Source organism: Dermacentor andersoni, chromosome 11, assembly GCF_023375885.2.
Source record: "Dermacentor andersoni chromosome 11, qqDerAnde1_hic_scaffold, whole genome shotgun sequence".
NCBI lineage: Eukaryota > Metazoa > Arthropoda > Arachnida > Ixodida > Ixodidae > Dermacentor > Dermacentor andersoni.
Window position 1 is genome coordinate 77976159 of NC_092824.1, and position 19743 is coordinate 77995901.

At 48.0% G+C, this 19743-nt stretch overlaps 2 protein-coding genes across 2 annotated transcripts in view; one reads left to right on the forward strand and one right to left on the reverse strand.

Annotated features, from left to right (window-relative positions):
* Positions 1 to 6262, reverse strand: part of LOC126517368 (MYG1 exonuclease) — a 238680-nt gene extending 232418 nt beyond the window's left edge. The window contains exon 1 of the mRNA XM_050167080.3: positions 6141 to 6262. The gene's annotated coding sequence lies outside the window, so the exon portion shown is untranslated. The remainder of the gene's footprint in view (positions 1 to 6140) is intronic.
* On the forward strand, positions 484 to 6285 carry LOC129381659 (E3 ubiquitin-protein ligase Siah1-like). Its single transcript, XM_072285220.1, has 2 exons — positions 484 to 727; positions 5915 to 6285. Exons 1-2 carry the CDS (start codon positions 484 to 486, stop codon positions 6283 to 6285), a joined length of 615 nt encoding a protein of 204 aa, XP_072141321.1.
* The last annotated feature ends 13458 nt before the right edge of the window (positions 6286 to 19743 follow it).

A 19743-nucleotide genomic window follows, 5' to 3' on the forward strand; every position in this document is an offset into this window, starting at 1 on the left:
CGGAACTAAAGGGTTGTTGAGGGCGGTCGAGAGCATAGTTCAAAAGCACGTCGTAAAACGATAAGATTAACAATAGCGAAAAAGGGATTGACCCATACATGAACGGCAAACAAACAGGTCATAAAAAACTAGTAAGTCACGTCTTAAGCGCAGACAGTTGGGCTACCGTTGTGTCCTGTCTGCTTCTTCTGTTTTATCGTATTTTCTTGTTGTGACTGTTTTCGTAAATTGGGGAAATTATCGGAATTTATTTTATCCAGCAATAACAAAATTTTTTTCTTGACATATTTATTTAAAAGGTTGAAGGAACACTTTGTGTAAATTGAACTATTGTTGCCCAATAATGTGGCTTCAAGCCTCCAGTCCTTTTTTGGCAGACCCTGTCCAGGCCCAGCACCGACACATTAGCAGCCCCGCACGGAACACCCCAAACTGACACTGAAGCGCATGCGCTTCGACAGCGTGGATGAGAGTTGTTTCACAATGACCACGAAGCGCAGTAGCAGGACCACCGATGGCACGCCCAAAGTGCCCCGTAAACCAGCGTCAGCCGTGCTGGCCTCAGAGATGGCCTCGCGGCTGGTTTCGGAGCTGGCCGGCCTGTTCCGGTGCTTGGCGTGCGGCGAGTGCGTGACGCCGCCCATCGTGCAGTGCTCCCAGGGACACCTGATCTGCGTGTCCTGCCGCGAGAAGGACAACGCCTGTCCCGAATGTCTCGCGCCGATCGGTGAGTGTTCGAAGCGTGGAATTTTCGATATCTGTGAAAGGAACGAGTTTCACCTATTCTTCGAACTGTAGTGACGCCTAGTGTACGTGCCCGCCAATAAGTAACGAGATACGGCTGCGAGTTCTAGAGAAGGAAGGAGGAGGTCTCGCCCATTGCCTGCCGTTAATATTTCCGTGAAGCTCCCATTCAGTCGGCATTCCACAGAGCGTGATCAGAAGCGGGCAATGTTTCCTTTTCGGATGAATTGCCGCGAAATTATAGCCTTTGCGGTGCTTCGTAGAGTTGATGAGGCGAAATAAAGATTCAGAAATAAAGCGCTGAGTGGTAGCCTGCCGTGTGAACAGTTTTTTTTTTTTGTCAGCGATAGAGGGAGACATTTGTAAACACATTTGTCGATGACTGCTTCATTTTGTCAAAGGGACATTGCTGGCTGATATATGTTACAGCAGTGAGAACAAAAAGAAATATGAATAACTCGAGGTGTCTGTCGATGTATTTGGTCCTTGTTTGGTTGCATCGAAACACACCGAAGACAATAAATGCATGCGAATGCCTCATCATGACACACCGACAAAACAGAGCTTTCGAATCGGTGCGCCGGCGCCTCGTACACTTTTTTCTTAAATAACCAATCACCATTAAACAAAAACAACAAAACCTGGATGAAAAAAAGTTAGCAAAAGAGGCGATGAACCAAGCTCATTGGTACAAAGAGTAAAAGAAACAGCGTGCGCAACTTACGCACAATTTCAAGGTTGCTTTTATCATAGAGGAGCGGTCGCGGCGATGATGCAGTGGCAAAGGGTTCACAGAAAAAAAGAAGCCCGGCGAATTATACGAAGCTGCGTGAAAGCGACTAGCATAAATAATAAAATTAAACTAACAATAACAATAACAAAATAACAATAGTATTAACACGCAGGCGACACCCGTGTACGATACATGGAGAGGGTAGCCGCGATTCTCTTCACGCCGTGCAGACGCTCGATACACGGGTGCCGTGCGCAGCTGACCTTCTCCGACCAGCGGGAACACGAGAACAACTGCGAGTTCAGGTGGCTGGCTCTCCTTAATGGCAGTCATGGGCTGTTGTGAGTCGAATGGTGAAGCCTAGATTACTCATTCGATTGAGTCGCAGCTTCGAACAAATTGTTAATGACTACATGTAGCGGGTCTATGAAGGCTCGAACCACCACATTTTATCGACTTTCGAGACGGCTAACTGCTTGGAGGATTGCGGCGCGAATGATGGTCCAAATTCTGAGTGCGACTCCGCGGCGCAGGGGACATAACTCTTCGTCACTCTTCGGCCACCTTCGCTAATGTACGCCACGCAAGCACTCTCGTTTCTTTTTAAACGAATGTGCGGTTTAACTTTTGCAGATTTCAACCAGAAGTGATGATCGAAAATAATTGAGGTTGTAACAAGACTCACAGAAAAATACCACGCAATTGTACGTTTTTTGTTGGTTGTCGAGAATACTCAGACGTTGTCTTGCGTGACAGCGTCACCGACTGCGAAACAAGAAAAAACGGCTGAGAATTGCATTTGTAATGGCGCAAGATGACACCTCCGTTCAGGCAGCAACACGACCGTACGTTTCACTTCCAGGCACTTAGCCATGGCTCTATTAAAGCAAAAGCCAGCTACAGTTTCCGACCTGACCCCACATGGAAATTTGTACACGTGTTTTACTCTGTTTTTTCGCCACACCTCTCAAATGATAGATCACTTGGCTCTCAAACAAAAACTCGAGAGTCAGAATCCCGCCCACAGACAATGCCTCAGTGCTTTCAATTTTTTTTTCAGTTGCACATTTTGATGACGTACCTGCGAACAGCTATCGTCAGCAGAGGCCGCGTTTATGATTTTAACAAGTTCTCTACCCGCCGCGGTTGCCTAGTGGCTATGGTGTCGGGCTGCTAAGCACGAGGTCACGGGATCGAATCCCGGCCACGGTGGCCGCATTTCGATGGGGGCGAACTGCGAAAACACCCGTGCACTTAGATATAGGCGTACGTTAAAGAATCCCAAGTGGTCGAAATTATTCCGGAGTCGTCCACTACGGCATGCCTCGCAATCAGACGGTGGTTTTTGCACGTAAAACACGATAATTTTTAAGAGTTCTCTCGCCATTTAAACAAGCAGATTTTGTGTTCTCAACGGAAAATCGGCGCGAATACGTTTTAAGACAAAAAATTCAAGCAAGAAAGAAGAAGCCGATAAGAAATATAAGCTCGTAAATAACATTGCCAGTTTGTCACTGGGCGCACCTCCGGGCCCCATGAATGAAATTATCAGTACGTTCGGTTCCTGCGTGCCGTGAACGACGTCGCTCGCTCGTTCTGACAGCGCAGATAATGAAGCAAATACCACAGGAGCCGAGAGAGAGAGAGAGAGAGAGAGAGAAATAACACCATTATAGTAGTGCCTGAAACGAATTCCGATGTGCCGGTCACTATTCCAGCTGTGTTGGGACTTTTTGGGGAGAAGTTATAGGGAGCGTTTGCACGTCTAATGGAAGCGCCCGCCGTGTCCGAGAACGTATCTCCCTTGCGAGCGTCGACTGCAAAGCGCCATGCACCTCGGCTGCACCACTTCGCCAGTTGGTGCAGAGGTCCCCTGCACCGCGGTGATAACCTTGCCGCAATTGAGGCCCGTGGTGCACCGACGCACTTTTGCACCGCAGGGAATCGAGGGCTGTGGTGCAACAGACACGGTGGAGTGGTGCAAGTGGTGCAGTGAACCACGCGGAACGAACCCAATGTTCGCTGTGACGGTTTGCCGGAGCCTCTGGTTAATTAAAAGGACACTAAGCAGAAAAATTACCTGAGCTGTGCAAGTATTTCATAAGCCTTTTACAATAAAAAAAAGCCACCGTTGCCGCGAGAAGACGTTTGGTGTGTCCGAAAAGAGGCAAAAAAAAAAAAAACAAGAAAGGAGAAAATTCCTCAAGAATCGATCTTACGATGAGTGTCGACGTTAATACTATTAATGTTCAGGAAATCTAGCGACTGATCGTACTGCTCAAGACACGTTCGTTTAGAATGTGGAAGGGTATATTCACAAATGTACATTGCTCTGGTTATATGCGCGACACACACCGTCTCCGGGATGTGCCCAATTTGCCGTCACGCTCGCTCGCCAGTGTCGGTCACGAGCACGATGACGCGGTGACGACGACGGAATGACGAGAAGAAGGAATGACGTCAGTGGAACGAGGAAGACAGCGTGAGGACAAATAGGATGACCGCACCCGAATGACGAAGATGGCGCCACAACGACGGCATGATGACGAAGGTATGACGACCACGGCACGACGACACAGAAATGACGACCACGCCGTGACGAGTGCCCGATGACGAAGCTGGAAGGACGACAACGGAACGACTGCAATGGCGTCCCACAATGTCCCAAGGTAGTAGATAACTTGGGTCACTCGACTTCCGTAAGAGGCATGATAAGAGTGAAAGTGCCTTAGCTAGGTAAGAGAATGCTAATGGCATAAAAACCGGTGACACCGCCGCCTTGAAGTTTCCGCACCTTCCCGCATCGCGACGTCGTGTATGTTGACGCCACCCGACCGAGCCTAGTTGAACATTTATTGGTAAAAAAATGGACTACACTGTATTCTAATATAGCCAAAGACTGAAGTAAAGAACTTTCACGAACTTCTGCTGAACTTTAACAATCGAAATTCATAAAAAAAAAAACGATGTCTCGCGCTGACGTAGTGGTCCTCGCGTTCTGCCCCAAAAGTAATAAAAATTAAATTGAAATATTGATTATTTTCTCTACTAATAAGCAGCCTGTGACCGAGAACTCAGCAATTTATAGTGTAGTTCAACAATACTTTAATAATCTAAACAAGTCTGAACTAATCTAAGCAGTGCGTATACGATATGCTCCGTCCCAACAGAGGCTGCGGTGACGCGGTTAAGCCTAACCTTCTCAACGAGCAGCGCACTTATGTTGGCAAATGTCGTCGCCCTTACTTCGTTCACCAGGCCATTTTCCTGCGCCCTGCCCTGGACGAAGTGCACGTGGAACGGGCCACTCTGCACCATAGACTCCCACATACGCCAGGCGCACAACGCACCCTTACTCTGCGGTAAGACCACATAAGCGAGCGTTCCTGCGACGACGGTCTGAGGTTGCGCATAACGGCGAATTCGAAACGATACGATAGTTTTCTATACCGAGGAAGCTTAACGGAAGCGGCGGACATCATGATCGGCGAGAAAACCACCACTATACTATCAGCTGTCTTAGTCAATTTTTAAACTATTTAGTCGTAAATCAAGGAATCATTCTTACATTACCATTTAGCTGTCTCAGTTCGCAGTTTCCTTGGGCGGGCAGCGGAAAACAGACGGGAAACCAGCGAATATACGGCATTAAAGGCAAGCTTCCAACTGACGCTAACGTTAAAAAAGGACAGGGAAAAAGGAAAAAAAAATATCAAACAAATTTTGTCGGACGGAGTCTGTACTTCCGGTGCAATATTTCAGGTTGACTAGAGAATAACACTTGGTCACATGGACCGCAAGTGATACGTAAGGGCTCGACACATTTAGTCCATGCTATCTTCTTCATGCCTTGTACCCACCGCTGTGGACAACGGCTTTCATCGCCTTCAAAGTTAAACCAGGAAGAATTAGCTAAAATAATCCGGTGCGACATACGGCTAGACTCAGGCGACATCATATGTCAAGCGTGTAATAGTTTCGCTATAAGTGCTTTTCGAGAGAAATTATACTTTGCGTGGTATCGTCACCGAGGACGAACAATCAATGGGTTGTATATTTAAGCTTCCACCAGAAGACACGGCAATCTAAGACGAAAAGGAAAGACGAGGAACCGTGACGCGCCGATAAACCTCCATCTATAGATTTATCAAGGAAAACAAAAGACGCGTTCATCTGAGCTAACTGGTGAATCGGCCTCTCTATCTACATACACGAAGGTTTCGAGGTGAGCTTGTGTCCATGCAATTTCATCGGGCAAGTACGTTTTTCCTTTCAGAATCGTAACAGGCTGGCTGACAAAAACAACTGACTTAAAAGTTGTTGTCTCTCTAGGGTTTTGTTGGGCCTTAGGAGGATATAGCGGGCGCTGTTATAAAACCAGGTCACCTCAGTTTTATCGCCCGTTCTGGCGTTTTTCTTTCAATTCTTCTTTCGCAGGCGAGGCGGTGGTGTTCATCATCGACGACGCGGACGGCGCCTGGTTCGGAAAGCGACTGCGCCTGCAGTCCTGCCTGGGACGAAACTTCCTGCTCGTCTTCTGGCGGGAGCATGAGGACGCGAGCAAGGGCTGCTGCCTGGTGGCCCAGCTCGTCGGCGACCCCCGCAAGGCGGACAGGTTCAGCTACCGAGTGGACGTGACGCGCGAAGGCGAAGGACAGCTCACCTGGAAGGACAGGCCTCGCTCGCTCCACGAGAGCGTCGAGTCGACCCTGGCCAGCAGGGACTGTCTCTTCTTCGACGCCCGGCAGTTCGTGGAGGGCGGGAAGCTGAAGGTCGAGTGCACCGTCAGCTGCTGCGAGGCGACGTGATCGCAAAAGAAAAAAAAATTCCAATTATTATTGCGCCAGCTATAAGGGAAGCACGCTGGCATGAAAGGAAGAGTAGCTCTATATACAGCAATATACTTGTTTCAAGCGTGGCCTCCAAGACTGGCAGCCCGGACTAGGAGGACGCGTTTAAGGTTCGGAGTTTAACATACGGTGATCTTACATTCGGAATACTGCAGGAAAACGTGGAGTGTCAGTCGTTAGGTTCCGATGAAATACACAAGTAAAGCGCGAATTTTCCTACGACTTGGCAAGGATTTGTTAAAAAATCAAGTTGAATTTTTTAAAATTCTTTACGTACTGTTTTTTAGATTTTCTGTCTTACAAATTTATTAAGAGCGGTTGCTTGCTTCGCATTCGCAATTGATATGCTTAATTATATTGCTTGCAGTGGATGAATAAATCTCAACATTTCATCTTTTACACTCAAGTGTCTGGCACTTCTGTCTTTCAGCGTTGCGCGATTGTGACTTCGGCATGGCAATGCCGCCATTTCAAATTATAGGAGGAATGCCTCTCCAGTTGTCACAGTAACATTTGCTTTGACGGTTATGCTATATGGGAAAAATCGGTTTCGGACCAAACGATTGCGAAAATCAAACGAACAATGCTGAAAGATCGAAGGGTGACGGTTCTGGAGCTCTGCGAGATGGTTCCTGATGTTAGGAAGACCTACACTGACATAGCATGGACAGACCATTTAGGGTATGCCAATGTTTGTGCAAGGTGGGTCGCGAGAATGCTTAGGGAAGATCACAAATGGCAATGTGTTGAAGCGACCCGCGAATTTCTTCAGGCCTACGAAACCGATGGCAAAGAATTCTTGGACTCTATTGCGACTGGTGAGGAGACCTGGGCTCACTAAACAACACAGGAAACGAAACAAGCTTCCCGTCAATGGAAACATCCAGAGTCGCCGAAGCCGCGGAAGTTCAAGCAAACCATGTCTGCCGGCACAGTGATGGAGAGTGTCTTTTGGGACAGGAAAGGGTTATTTTTGCGCGAATTCATGCCTGCCGGTAGAACAATCAACGCGGACCGCTACTGTGACACGTTGCCAAACCTTCGCCGCGCGATTCAAAACAAGAGGCGAAGCATGCTCAAGAAGGGAGTGCGTTTCCATGAGGACAACGCTTGTCCGCACATCGTCTATGTAACAAACGATGTCATCAAGCATGAATGAATGTCCACCGGTGCAGTGTTTTTTGCACACGAAAAACGAATTAAAGAGCGTAATTCGCACGTCACCGGAGAAGCGAGTGGGAGCTCCATCTGTAGCGGCTTCCGAGCCAAGACTGAGCCTCGCAGACAGCTTGCCGGGGCGGGGACTGGGAGAGGGGAACCAAGCTACACGCCAGTGTCGTCGGATCCCGCGTAACAGCGTTCCTCGCGACTGCAGCTTGAACGGGATACTGTGACACACCCGCCCTACAGCCCAGACATAGCCCCAAGTGACTACCATCTCTCTCATTATTTGAGGAAACGCTTGGTTGGGACGCATTTTAGAATCAGGGAGAAGCTGAAAGAAGATATTTTAAGCAACTTTAACGGCGCGGCGGGAAAGTTCTACGAATAAGGCTCAAGAAGATGGTACACCGCATGGAAAAATGCATTGATCTCAACGAAAATTGTGTGGAAAAAAAGGGGAAAGTAAGCTTTCCAAAAAGAATTATTCAATGCCAATAAACACGCTTTTCATTGCGAGAAATCATAGGGAACGTAACTTTACGGACAACCCTCCTAGTTTACCGAGATTGCACTCTCGCCAAAAATTAACCGCAGTGCTCAAAACTCCTGTGAAGCGTGCACCACCGTAGGTATAGTCATATTGAGGCGAAGCCGCTATACAGTGCACTTTTGGGAAATGGTTCGCGTTAGGGTTCGCGCGAGGCAATGGTGTCGTGAAGGCAGCTTAGCTGGTACCCGCACCAAACGAGAACTAGTCACAGAATAGGTAAAATTAACGGTAAGGCCTCAATTAGCGCTAACATTGTGGAAAAAACACCGTTGCACCATCGAAAGCACAATCTTCGGAATCAGCCCAGCTTGCCTCCTGGTCAAGAAGAAAGAGGAAGTCAAGCAAGCGTCGAGGCTAAATAAGACAAGGTCCATGTAATTGCGTGTGAAATACAATGCGAATAAGATACGAACTTAATGAATAATAATTATAAAGAAGAGACAGAAAGATACAGAATAGGAAGAATCATTTGGTCTACGATGTACGAAGACCCTGTGCTCTTTAGCGTCGACACATGGTTGACCCTTCCTTCTTTTTTTCTTATTTTATTAAGGCTGCACATGCGTTCCAGCATGTTGCTAACATATTTTGATTCTGGCCTCAGGATAATATGTAAGTGCACCAAAATTACACGTACGCTGAGTGCAACAGTCGTAATTGACTAACAGCAGTACCTAGACGCCAAAACGGCCTACAAAGGATGATCGATAACAAAGCATGAAGTATGAATACCAAGGTACAGACTGCGAAAATAATTGTCAATGAATATGAAGATTGTTTCCAAGAATGATAGGGCATGCAATCACATCCGAAGCTTGCACTTAGGTTCTAGAATTGGGAGCTCAACCGAGCGTCCATTCTGGGTACTTCTTGCAAATGATGCCACCTCAAGCTTCCAAGCTTCAAAATAAACGAGCTATGATGTATCTATCATCAGCAGCAGAAGCAGCAGGAGACTATAGTTATGCTCACTACAAGACGAAGCCCTCTCCCAGCAATCTCCATTTACCGCTGTCTTGCGCTATCTGATCCCAGATTGTCCGAAAATTTTGTAATTTCAGCCCACCATCATCTTCGACAGCGTTTCAGTTCCCTTGACACTCAGTCTGTAAGTCTAGTACACCAGTGGTTATCTGCCCTACACCTAACATGGCATTACCAGCTTATTTTTTTCTTCTTAATCTCAACTAAAATATCTACCAGCCCCGTTCGCTCTCTGATCCAAACCATTGTCTTGCTATCTCTTAACCCTACGCCTTACATCTTTCGCTCCATCACTCGTTACGCGGAAATTAACTGATCATTCATCTTTGTTAGCCTCCAATATAGGGCCCCATATGTTAATAACCGTATGTGTATATGTAATAATGCCCAAATGAGACCGGTTCGTTATGGCAGCTCGTGAAATATATGAATGCGTAGGAGGATATAGTTAATGAAGAAGGATACAGGCTACTGCAGTCACGGAAGACATATCCAGAAGCCCTGAACATTATCTACGGTGGCGCTGATGCTGCTTGTTTAGCTACACAAACATACCTCGACCCATCATCGTCACTGTCGAAAACGATACACCCCTCTAAAAACTTTATCATAATTCATTTTCAGGTCCTTGAACATGGTAGAAGTGGGAACTGCGATGGCGCGTGAAATGACCCAGGCTATCGTTGAAAGTGGTATGTAAGCGTTTTGGAGACGGTTGGGTGCCCTATATTAACATAAGTACAGTCTTGTGTTTAAGAGCATGTAGGCTCAACACTTACATAAAGATAAAAAGAGTCGCTTACATGGATGAGTGATCATGTAACCAAATGAGATAAAGCTTCCTATGAACTTAAAAATTTTACATGGTTTATTCTTGTCACAGAGCATGCGTTGACGCTATTACGTATTGACACGTGTGCTCGTGTGTCTCTGGCGGGTGACCACATTTCACGCCTGAGAATTTATCACACAGCGCAGGACGCGCCTGCATGTATAGGAAGTTTCTCGAAAGTTATCGGTGGTTCAATGCGCTGTCTGTTTTTACCGAACCTTGTGTCACCTGATTTCATCGCGTGACGCGAATGGTGTAGAACTGGAAGACACACGGGTCCCAGCGAATAGTCTGGAACATTCGACGACTGATGCATAAAAGCCGACGCACCTCACCCGCTGATCCGGGATTACTACAGCCAATCGAGCCTCCTTGCCGACTGTTTCAGCAGATCGGGATGAACTTGTTGGGACTCTCTCCGGCGTCAACAACCGGAAATAAGTGGATCTACCTGGCGACAGACTACCTCACCCGCTTCGATGAAACGAAAGCTCTGCCGAGAGGTAGCGCAGCCGAAGTGGCGAAATTCTTCGTTGAGAACATCTTGCTGCGTCATGCCGCCCCAGAAGTCACCATGACCGACAGAGAAACGGCCGTTACAGCGGATCTCACACAAGCCATTCTGCAGTACAGCAAGACAAGGCACAGGAGGACAATGCCTACCACCCACAGACGAATGGTCGTACGAAGCGCCTGAATAAGACCTTCGCCGACATGTTAGCAATGTACGTCGACGTCAAACACAATACCTGGAATGCGGTATTGCCGTTCGTAACGTTCGCTTACAACACGGCGGTGCAAGAAACAACAGAGATCACCCCGTTCAAGCTGGCTTACGGCAGGAACCCGACGACGACTATCGACGGCATGCTGCCGCACGTCACCGACGAAGATATTCTTGACGTCGCCACCTATCTCCAGCGCGGCGAAGAAGCCCGACAGCTCGCCATCCTACAGATCAAGAACCGGCAGCGTGGCGACAGCCGAGACTGCAACCTCTGACGACGCCACGTCGAGTACCATGGCGGTGACCGTGTTTGGGTTTGGACCCCGATACGCTGACGAGGACTCAGTGAGAAACTATGGCGACGCTATTTAGGACGCTACAAGATAATCCGACGTATTGGCCAACTGTATTGTGAGGTCTTGCCGGACGGCATTTCGCATTCACCGCGAGCACCCCGCACGATCTGAAGTGGTCCACGTGGTGCGTCTTAAGCCCTTTTACGCACGCTGAAGAACTTCCTTATTTTGTTGTTTCTCGGCTAAGGGTGTTTTCGTTTATTACTTTCGTTTGCTTGCAGCATCGGGTCGATGCTTTTTAGGAGGGGGGTATTGACACGTGTACTTGTGTGCCTCTGTCGGCCGATCGCGTTTCACAGCCTGACAGATGTAATCGCACAGCGTAGGACCCGCCTTCATCTATAGGAAGCTTGGTAATTTTGCTAATTTTGTTCACGAATATACGAGTAGGTCGTGATTCTTTGGTCAGGAATATAGGTCGATGGCTCCCTCAGGGTAGCATAAAAAAAGAAAAAAAAACGAAAAAAAGTAAATACGGTACTCTGAGCTGCCAGCGTGAATTTATTTCTTTGCGGATAAAGAAAATTTTGGATGGAAATATAACCGTTGCTGAGCCCTCCGCAGCGACCTTCTCCTCTGGTGACCTACTTTCACTCCACTGGCCCAACCCCATTAATATCCTCTCCTCATCAGGGCGCGTCTGGCCTTCCTTAAACCGGTGAATTAATGAAAACGTGTCGCGGTCACGCAAAACTGAAATTGTTTTTTCGTATAGCCTGAAGAGTGCCCCGTTCTGAAAGGAATAGAAGACTGTTGCCCACTTATCACTCCGGCTCTGTGTACCTAGCGTATTTATTTGAATGCAGATGAATATAGGTCAACCTCTATATATTGAATTCGCCGAATAATGAAAAAACTATGTAGTTCGAACATGGGTCAACCAACATAGAAAAAAAAACTTAGAACACGACGTGCCTTTATTTATCGTAAGCTCGGCTACAAAGATTTATTTACACCCAATGCCATAAGCTGCATCCTAGTCAGAGCTCCCAGAGAAGTCGTCCTCGTCAGATACTCACTGGTGCCCTCGACACCCCCAAGTCGTAGTCAGTGCCGTAGAGTGCGTTCCGTTTGCAGCTTTTAGTAAAGCCAGTCTGAATAATCTCGAGACTTGCCTTCCGGCGGATACCACAGAGAAATTCCGTTAGCTTGGTAATTTTGCTAACTTTGTTCACGAATATACGAGTAGGTCGTCATTCTTTGGTCAGGAATATAAGTCGATGACTCCCTCAGGGTAACATAAAAAAAAGAAAAAAAGTCACTACGGCACTCTGAACTGCCAGCGCGAATTTATTTCTTTGCGGATAAAGAAAATTTTACGTGGCAACATATCCGTTGCTGAACCCTTTCGGCATGTATACGACCTCACTCTGCCAAATCTTCACTGAGAACTTGCTTTGGCGGCTCTTTGAAGACCGATTACACGCCGGCGCAACTGTGGACGAGCCACCACAAGCTACGCAAAGGGAACCGGACCAATTGGAGACGCCGGCACCATTCTCCCCACCTTGTTATCTACTTTCACTACGCTATCCCGGCCGCTACGAGATCCCCTCCTCTCCTGCACGCTCCTTATCTCTCGTTTGCCCATAATATAGAGAAAGCCAGTCGCCCTAGGCAGTACTACTCGCTTTGAAACCAAACAAGTCACTTCCTACAAAGGAGGAGAGCGTTTGATTGAACAGTTGAAACAACTATGCAAGTCACCGCGCGTGCTTGCGTCGGCGGTTACGTGACTATATGACGTCAGAATATTGGAATAAAGTCAGAGTGGAATCACTTTACGTTAAAGCGACCCTGTTCCGAATATTCTGCAGAAAATGTTCTTTGCAAAATCCCAAGTATAGCCTTTGTCCTTTCATTAAAGCACAGGCAGAGCCAGGTGAGCGCTTCCGCGTCACATACTGCGTCCCGGTAAGTGCAGATGGGAGAAGCTTGTAAGACCTCTAAGGCCCAAGCTGGGGTGTTCGCAGAGCCTGCACCAACGTACACGTTCTGCGTGGCGGAACCGTTGAGCCACGGATGGCTCGCGAGTGCGACGCCTCGCCCAGAAGAGTGTCAGCGCCTGATCTGCCGCACTTCTCTTTGCAGATGAGAGAGCAGAGATATTGGTAGAATATTAGATGCGTGTTCTGTCACACTTGCGATATTTCTGACGATTAGCGAAGCTTGTGTGTTGCACAAATTTCATCTTAATTTGGCATCTGATCATTGCATGTACTTTAGCGACATCATCAGGTTTGAAGGATAAGCGTCAGCTTGGAGCCCACAGTACCGTGCAGTAATACTTGGAACCGCCAGTAAATGCGCCACCACACTGCGCACCTGCTACACTACAAAGCTCCTGCATATCCAATAGCAACATTGAGCTTCTGGTCGTGTTAGGTATCCTACTGCAATCCTAAGGAGCAGTTCCATCTTTCCTTCCATGTGAGACTGTTCATCGCCGCCGTCACTACCGTAAAGGCTTGAATATGGTAATGGGCGAAATCACCAAAAGGGCCATTGAGCGGAAAGGCCGGGGTCTGTAGCAGCGAACCAGCCCCTAAATTCCCATTGGCTGCGACGCCACGTCATGTGACTGCCTCGACGAACCAGAGGGGGCTGCTCAGTACACCTATGCCGAGCTGGTGCGGCAGGTGTTGCGTTATCCTTTACTATCCGCACGTTCCATGTCCGCGGAAGCTCAAGCCTGCCTTCTAACTTCACCTTGGTAATCGCTGTAAAAAAATTAATGCGCAAAAATCTGAATAAACTGTATAGGAAAGGCATTGGTGGTAGTGAGTTTAGAAGCTACGGCCTCACGCTCAGAGGCCGAGTTTCTTACCTAATAGGCAAAACCAGCTACTCCTGGATAACAGGTCTGTGCACTCTGCTTGATGACATCATTCTATTTGGACCAAAATTTTCACCGCCCTGTCCTGCATGACGAAAGCGGTGATGACAAAATCACCGTGGCTTAATATAGCAGGTAATATGGCAGTTGGGCAAGGTAGCAACACGTCACGGATCTAAGTGCAGTGACCTTGTGCTCTGTAGGAGGCGTTGGTCAAGCGTCTCGACGTGTTCGCTTGCCCGCGAAGAGTTCATAACTCGAAGGACCACTCAGCGGCGTCCAATTGGACATGCTTTCGGATTCATAACTCATAACAGGGGCTTAGGTGTCCTCACATTTTTGTTGTTGACACTGTTACCGTCAAACAACTATATGGCTCATACGAACTACATGCACCGGGCGGCCGTCATAAGTGGCGTGTAGGCGAACAGCGTCGCGAACAGCCGAAGTCAATGCACTGACATGTGAAGCAGACGACGGGGCGAACGCGCTTACGGTGCATCCAGGAAAATCGCACTGCAGGTTTTAAGGCCTGACCTACCAGAAAACGCATTCTACGAGGCTGGCCCCGTTCACGGTACGAGGTACTACGTCGGCAGTAATGTAAAGTAGAAAATTAGTGCAAATTGCGATGCAATTGCACCCCACCAAAAGAGCCCGGCGCGGTAATCTAAGACGTGAAGCTCCAGGATTTATATTCCAGATGTTATTTTGCTGTGCCCGTTAACGTTGTCGCATACTTAATTATGTAAATAGGCGAAGCCGGCAGGCAGGCGATGTATCAAAAATGTGTAAAATACGTACCATTGGGTATGTATCATGCGGCCACTGGTACGTGCCCCATGAGCCAACGGGTATCTGCCGCTCTGCAATGAACCTTTTCTGACGTCAACTTGGCTCACTGAAAGCATCACATCACACCTACACGGTGACGTTCCCGTGAGGCGATTTTTCTTGCAAATGAGGGTCGGAGCCGACGTTGTGACGTTTTCCGACACTCAAAAAGCGCGTTCTTGTCAAATATCACCGTCAGCATCGCGCTTGTGCTCTTTGTGGGCTTGCATAGGAGACATTGAGCTAAGAGGCTTTCGCTGCCACTGAAGTGGTGCACAAAGGCTGTTTTGATTTTCTCGGTAATCATACAATAAAGAAGTATTTATCACAAGACGTCAGAGATTGCTAGAGTGACTGTCGCGGTTAAAAGCGATAACAAGTGGGCTTGTGCTTGCTTTATTTGGCTCCAATAGAGCGATACACCCTTTGCCTCGATTGTGTACGGTGTGATCGAAATCCAGACGAAAACTCCAGTCGAGCACCGCTCTGTAGAACGGGATGACCTTCCCTAGTGTGAGACGTTGCGTTGCGCGATCTTTACAATGAAGTGACGTGTAGAACGAACAGTTTTGGACGCCGCAAGCACTTTGTCATAAAGGCATTCGACTGTATTACACTTTGTTGGCACGATTGGAACGAATACGTTGGGTCCCACATAGTATTAGGTAAATTACTTAAGTGTGTGCGCTCTAGCTTCCATTCGGCTACTAGAATTAATGAGGTTCTTCCTCGCGTCACGACCGGGAGAGTGTTGGGTTGCAGTATTCTCGTCTCGTGGCAGCTAGCGCTTTGGAACGCTATCTTAAGCTGCACCCGAAAATAGAAGACAACGAAGTGTCCCTGCTAAGGTGGCTGCTCCTCGCTCCTGTGAAAAAATCTCGCATTCCTCGTAAACAGGTTCCATACTTCAAGAGATTAGACCACAAGTGATCCGAGGACGCTCCGGACGCTCATGTGCTGTCTGGTTTTCTGGCATTCAGCGAGTGTCTCTCCATCGGCCCTGCAGCTGAATCGTGCCACGGGACTAGGCCTAGTGGATTCGGTGACGCGCTGGCGGTGGTAGATTCGCCGGCGCCGCTCGTCACGACGGCATTACCGGCCGCACAAGTGACACCAGAGCCTGGATCCCTGTTCCTGGTTCCTGCTCCAAGTCCTTCAGCTACAGCCGATCCACCGCCTTTCCAAAATGCACATCAGGCCCTGAGTGATCTGCCATCAGGACGGAGCCCGGCGATGGCTTCCCAGTCACCGATGGGAATGGGGCTCAAATTGTGCATGACCAACCGAGTACCCCTATGGACTTGTCTTCTGCGCTACCATCTGTGCCGTCGGCCCCCCGTGGTTCTCAGAAGCGTCCTTCGGAACAATCTGCAGCAGATTCGTCCTCGGCCAACAGCGGCTCCCAAGGCAAGCGTTCCTGTCTAACCACTGACCACCCAGTTGTGTCGACACAGGTCTCGGTTTGCTATAAAGCATTCATTAAACATCTGGCACCCACAAGCCTCACGGAGATTCCCAACAAGAATATTCAGGCGAACCTAGACACTTGTCTTGGCACCACAAGCTTCCGCAGCTTCACGCCAGCAAGAAGTCAAATACCATCGCTGTGTGGCACCCGTAATTGGCTGCTGTCGAGCGTTTGTAAACGCTTCAGCGTCTCTCGATCACAAGCGAAGTATCGTGCCGGTCCAGGTGTACCTGGTAGGGGGCTCGGACTTGCAGCGCTGTGTCGTTTACAACGTTGACATTGGCGAAGACCGGACTGCTCTCCAGCGTGACCTCTACTGTCCTACTCACTGTGTCATTCAAGCGCGTTACATGAGAAAGGGGCGCTCTTGCAGCGTCACCTTGCCGGGCCCACAAACTCCCCGAGCCCGCCTATACTACTATGGCTGCACTCCACAAGGTTGACGTTAATATCACCGCGGCTCACTCGGGAGCATCCCCTTTAATTTATGTCGATATCGCTCGACGTCATGGATCGAGGTGCACAGGTTTTCTGCTATTTAGGAGGCGTGGCTGCTTGCCCAGTGCTAGGTGACGTAAGCAGATCGTCGCTTCGTGGAGCGCTGCTTTGCGTTCGCTGCAACCTCCCTGTTTCGGCTTCGCGCGCTCCGATAGCCGAATTGCGTCGCAAAGCTGTTCCGACGGTAACCACATTTTCCCAGATCCAAAAGTTGATACGGCTTGCACGGAAAGTGCACGCGATTTCACAATTACGATGAGCCCGCTGCAAATAAAGGTTTTTAATTAATTAGCGTAGTTTTGTTAATTAGCGACAAGTTACCGCGCATAAACTGGGGACCCCGTGGTCGGCACCACTGATGACACCTCTCCGAAGAAACTGTCCTTTTATTTCTAAATTGATATATTTTTAAATATTACTTATAGTTTTCGCAGTAATACCAGGCACGCGTTAATTACTGTGGCTAGGGCTGAACCCATGTATAACGAACATACGTTCAAATGATTGTGAGATAAATATTTTACACGAGTATCGATCACGACGTTTCACTTGTTCCAAAAGCAAATAACTCGCCTGGTGCGAACTCGCTGCACTCTTGTTCCACTCTACTACCTCATATAGACAAACGCCTTTATAACGAAATTCGCTATACAGGTCACTCCACTATAAAGGACGCGCACGGACACCACTAAAAATAGAACTAGTAAACAATATTCTCATCGTTATACATCTAATTTCGTTGTAGAGGCGTTCGTGGTAGAGGCACTCATATGTAGTGCGCTGCACTAGAGCACAGCAACGGGCAGACTTTATTTACTTTATTTTTACAACCAAACTTTCAGGAACAGTAAATATAATCAGATAGCTCATAGATTCGGTGGAATGGCTGTCTTCAATATCATTGGAGAACATGTTCCATTCCCTTACTGCACTTCCTTTCCTGCACATTATACCAATATAGTTTGTGTTCTTTAAGGTTGGAGTATGTTTAGCAAAAAAAAAAATTTCAATAATGGGGTTTTACGTGCCAAACCCACTTTCTGATTATGAGGCACGCCGTAGTGGGAGACTCCAGAAATTTAGACTACCTGGGGTTCTTTAACGTGCACCTAAACCCAAGTACATGGGTGTTTTCACATTTCGCCCCCACAGATATGCGGCCGCCGTGGCCGGGATTCGATCCCGCGACCTCGTGCTCAGCAGCCCAACACCAAAGTCATGTACCTTTAGCTCGAGTACTTCTTGTGGTAGACGAGGATAAAAAGCCACTACTGTTCATTTGTAAGGCGTGCAGGCGGGCACTTCCGACGTTCTAGCGACCTGCGCGGCCCACTTTTGTATCAGCGTCGCCGTTGTCGAGTCGGGCAAGCCGACGCGCTTTTGGGGGTCCGACTGCGAAGAGCCCGCGCCGCACTCCGCCGACCATATATCCGTCACCTGACATCTCCCAGGCGAGGCTACCGAGCTCGGTTTGGCGTCGACCGCGGTTAGCGTGCTTATGGCCGATTTGCCTGCTGCCTAATTTCCCAAATCACGCTTAACGATAACCGCGGCCACGCTGACCGAGGTTAGCCGCCTAACCGTCGCTTCTCCTACTGAGTAGCCAAGCTAAGCGCGGTTAGCGATGTCGTTAGAGATGCCTTTGTCACAAGGGTATTATAATTAAGAATGGCAACAGAGGAAGAACCTCTTCCGAAGCATGGCAACGCTGAACCGAGCTTAATAATACAAACGCACGGCATGGTTAAAGAGAGAACAGAGATATTTGCGCGCAAACCCGACTGGGATATAATGTTATTGAAGCTTTCAAATAAGGTTCACTGCTAAGTGCGAAATAAAGCCCTTGGCTTCTGAAAATGCTTATACATCCGTAGTTTAGAGCGCTGCAGTTTACTACAAAATTTAGGAAAACCTTGTGGTTTTGCTGTTGCCTAAACGACAGTCCTATCACGGCATACCTAAAGATGCGGCTCCAATAGCAGTGCATGCAGCCACGCGGTTGTTATTGTCTATTGCTGTCCTATATGAGATGGGCTGTGGAGAACTCATCACATATACTCGCGGACGACTTTCCTTGGCAAAGAAGTGAAGGCTATAGAGGGAAATAGCGCGACTGCTACCGCGAACGAATGCAGTCCCACAATTCCAGCTGTGTTGGCTGCGTCAGAAATAATAATATTATTAATTATTAGAAAAACCATTGCTTCACTTTCTACAGGTAGCTATATGAATATGGACAAACCATACATCTAGGGCATATTTATACTTTTATTACTCTGTACTTTGCTTAGTCAAGTTTTTAAACGTGGGAGAATGACGCACCTTATGCACCTCAACGGCAAAATAGCGTCTCCATCTTCAGGTGAGCGTTCGTCACGTTCTGGTTGCGTCGTGAAGCCACGGAAGCTTGTGACGAACTTGGTCAACAAATGGCTGTCTAAGCTGAAGAAGCAAACGGTATATTAATACTAATAATTATAATAATTAAAAAAAACATTGCTACACTTTTCACAGGAAGCTATCTGAATCAAGAATAAGCATACACCTGGGGAATATTTATGTTTTATAACATTGTACTTAGACATTTCGAGTTTTTAAACGTGTGAGAATGACGTACCGTTTCCGTGCACCTCAACGGCAAAACAGCGTATTCGTCTTCAGGTGAGCCTTCGTCACCTTCTGGTTCTTCCGTCGTCTCGCAAAACAAGCTTGTCACCAACTTCGCCGACAAATGGCTGTCTACGCAGATGAAGCAAATGGCGTGCAACGTTTATGTTGCAACCACGCGTGAATGTCCGGAGCTCACCACCATCGGCGTGCACAAAATAGGGAGTCAGCTGACCGGCGTGAGTCTTCGTTTCGTGAGTGGCATAAAAGCAGAGGTCTTTCCAGGTCCGCTGCTGCCTTCACAGCGAACAAGACCTGACGTCAAGTGTGGAAGAAGCACCGAGAAAGCTGGAAGGACAAGAATGCACACGTATGCCAGCTTCGAGCTTGGTGCAACTGAAATGCAACGGGTGTGCCAGCAAGATTCTGAACACGTCCTGCTTAAGAGCAAGCTTTATCACGGGTGCAACTCCGATGCCGCCTATTCGAAGATATGTGAAACGCAAAAATGCATTTCCGGAATAACCCCTGGGATCATGATACAAAACATGGTGTAACTG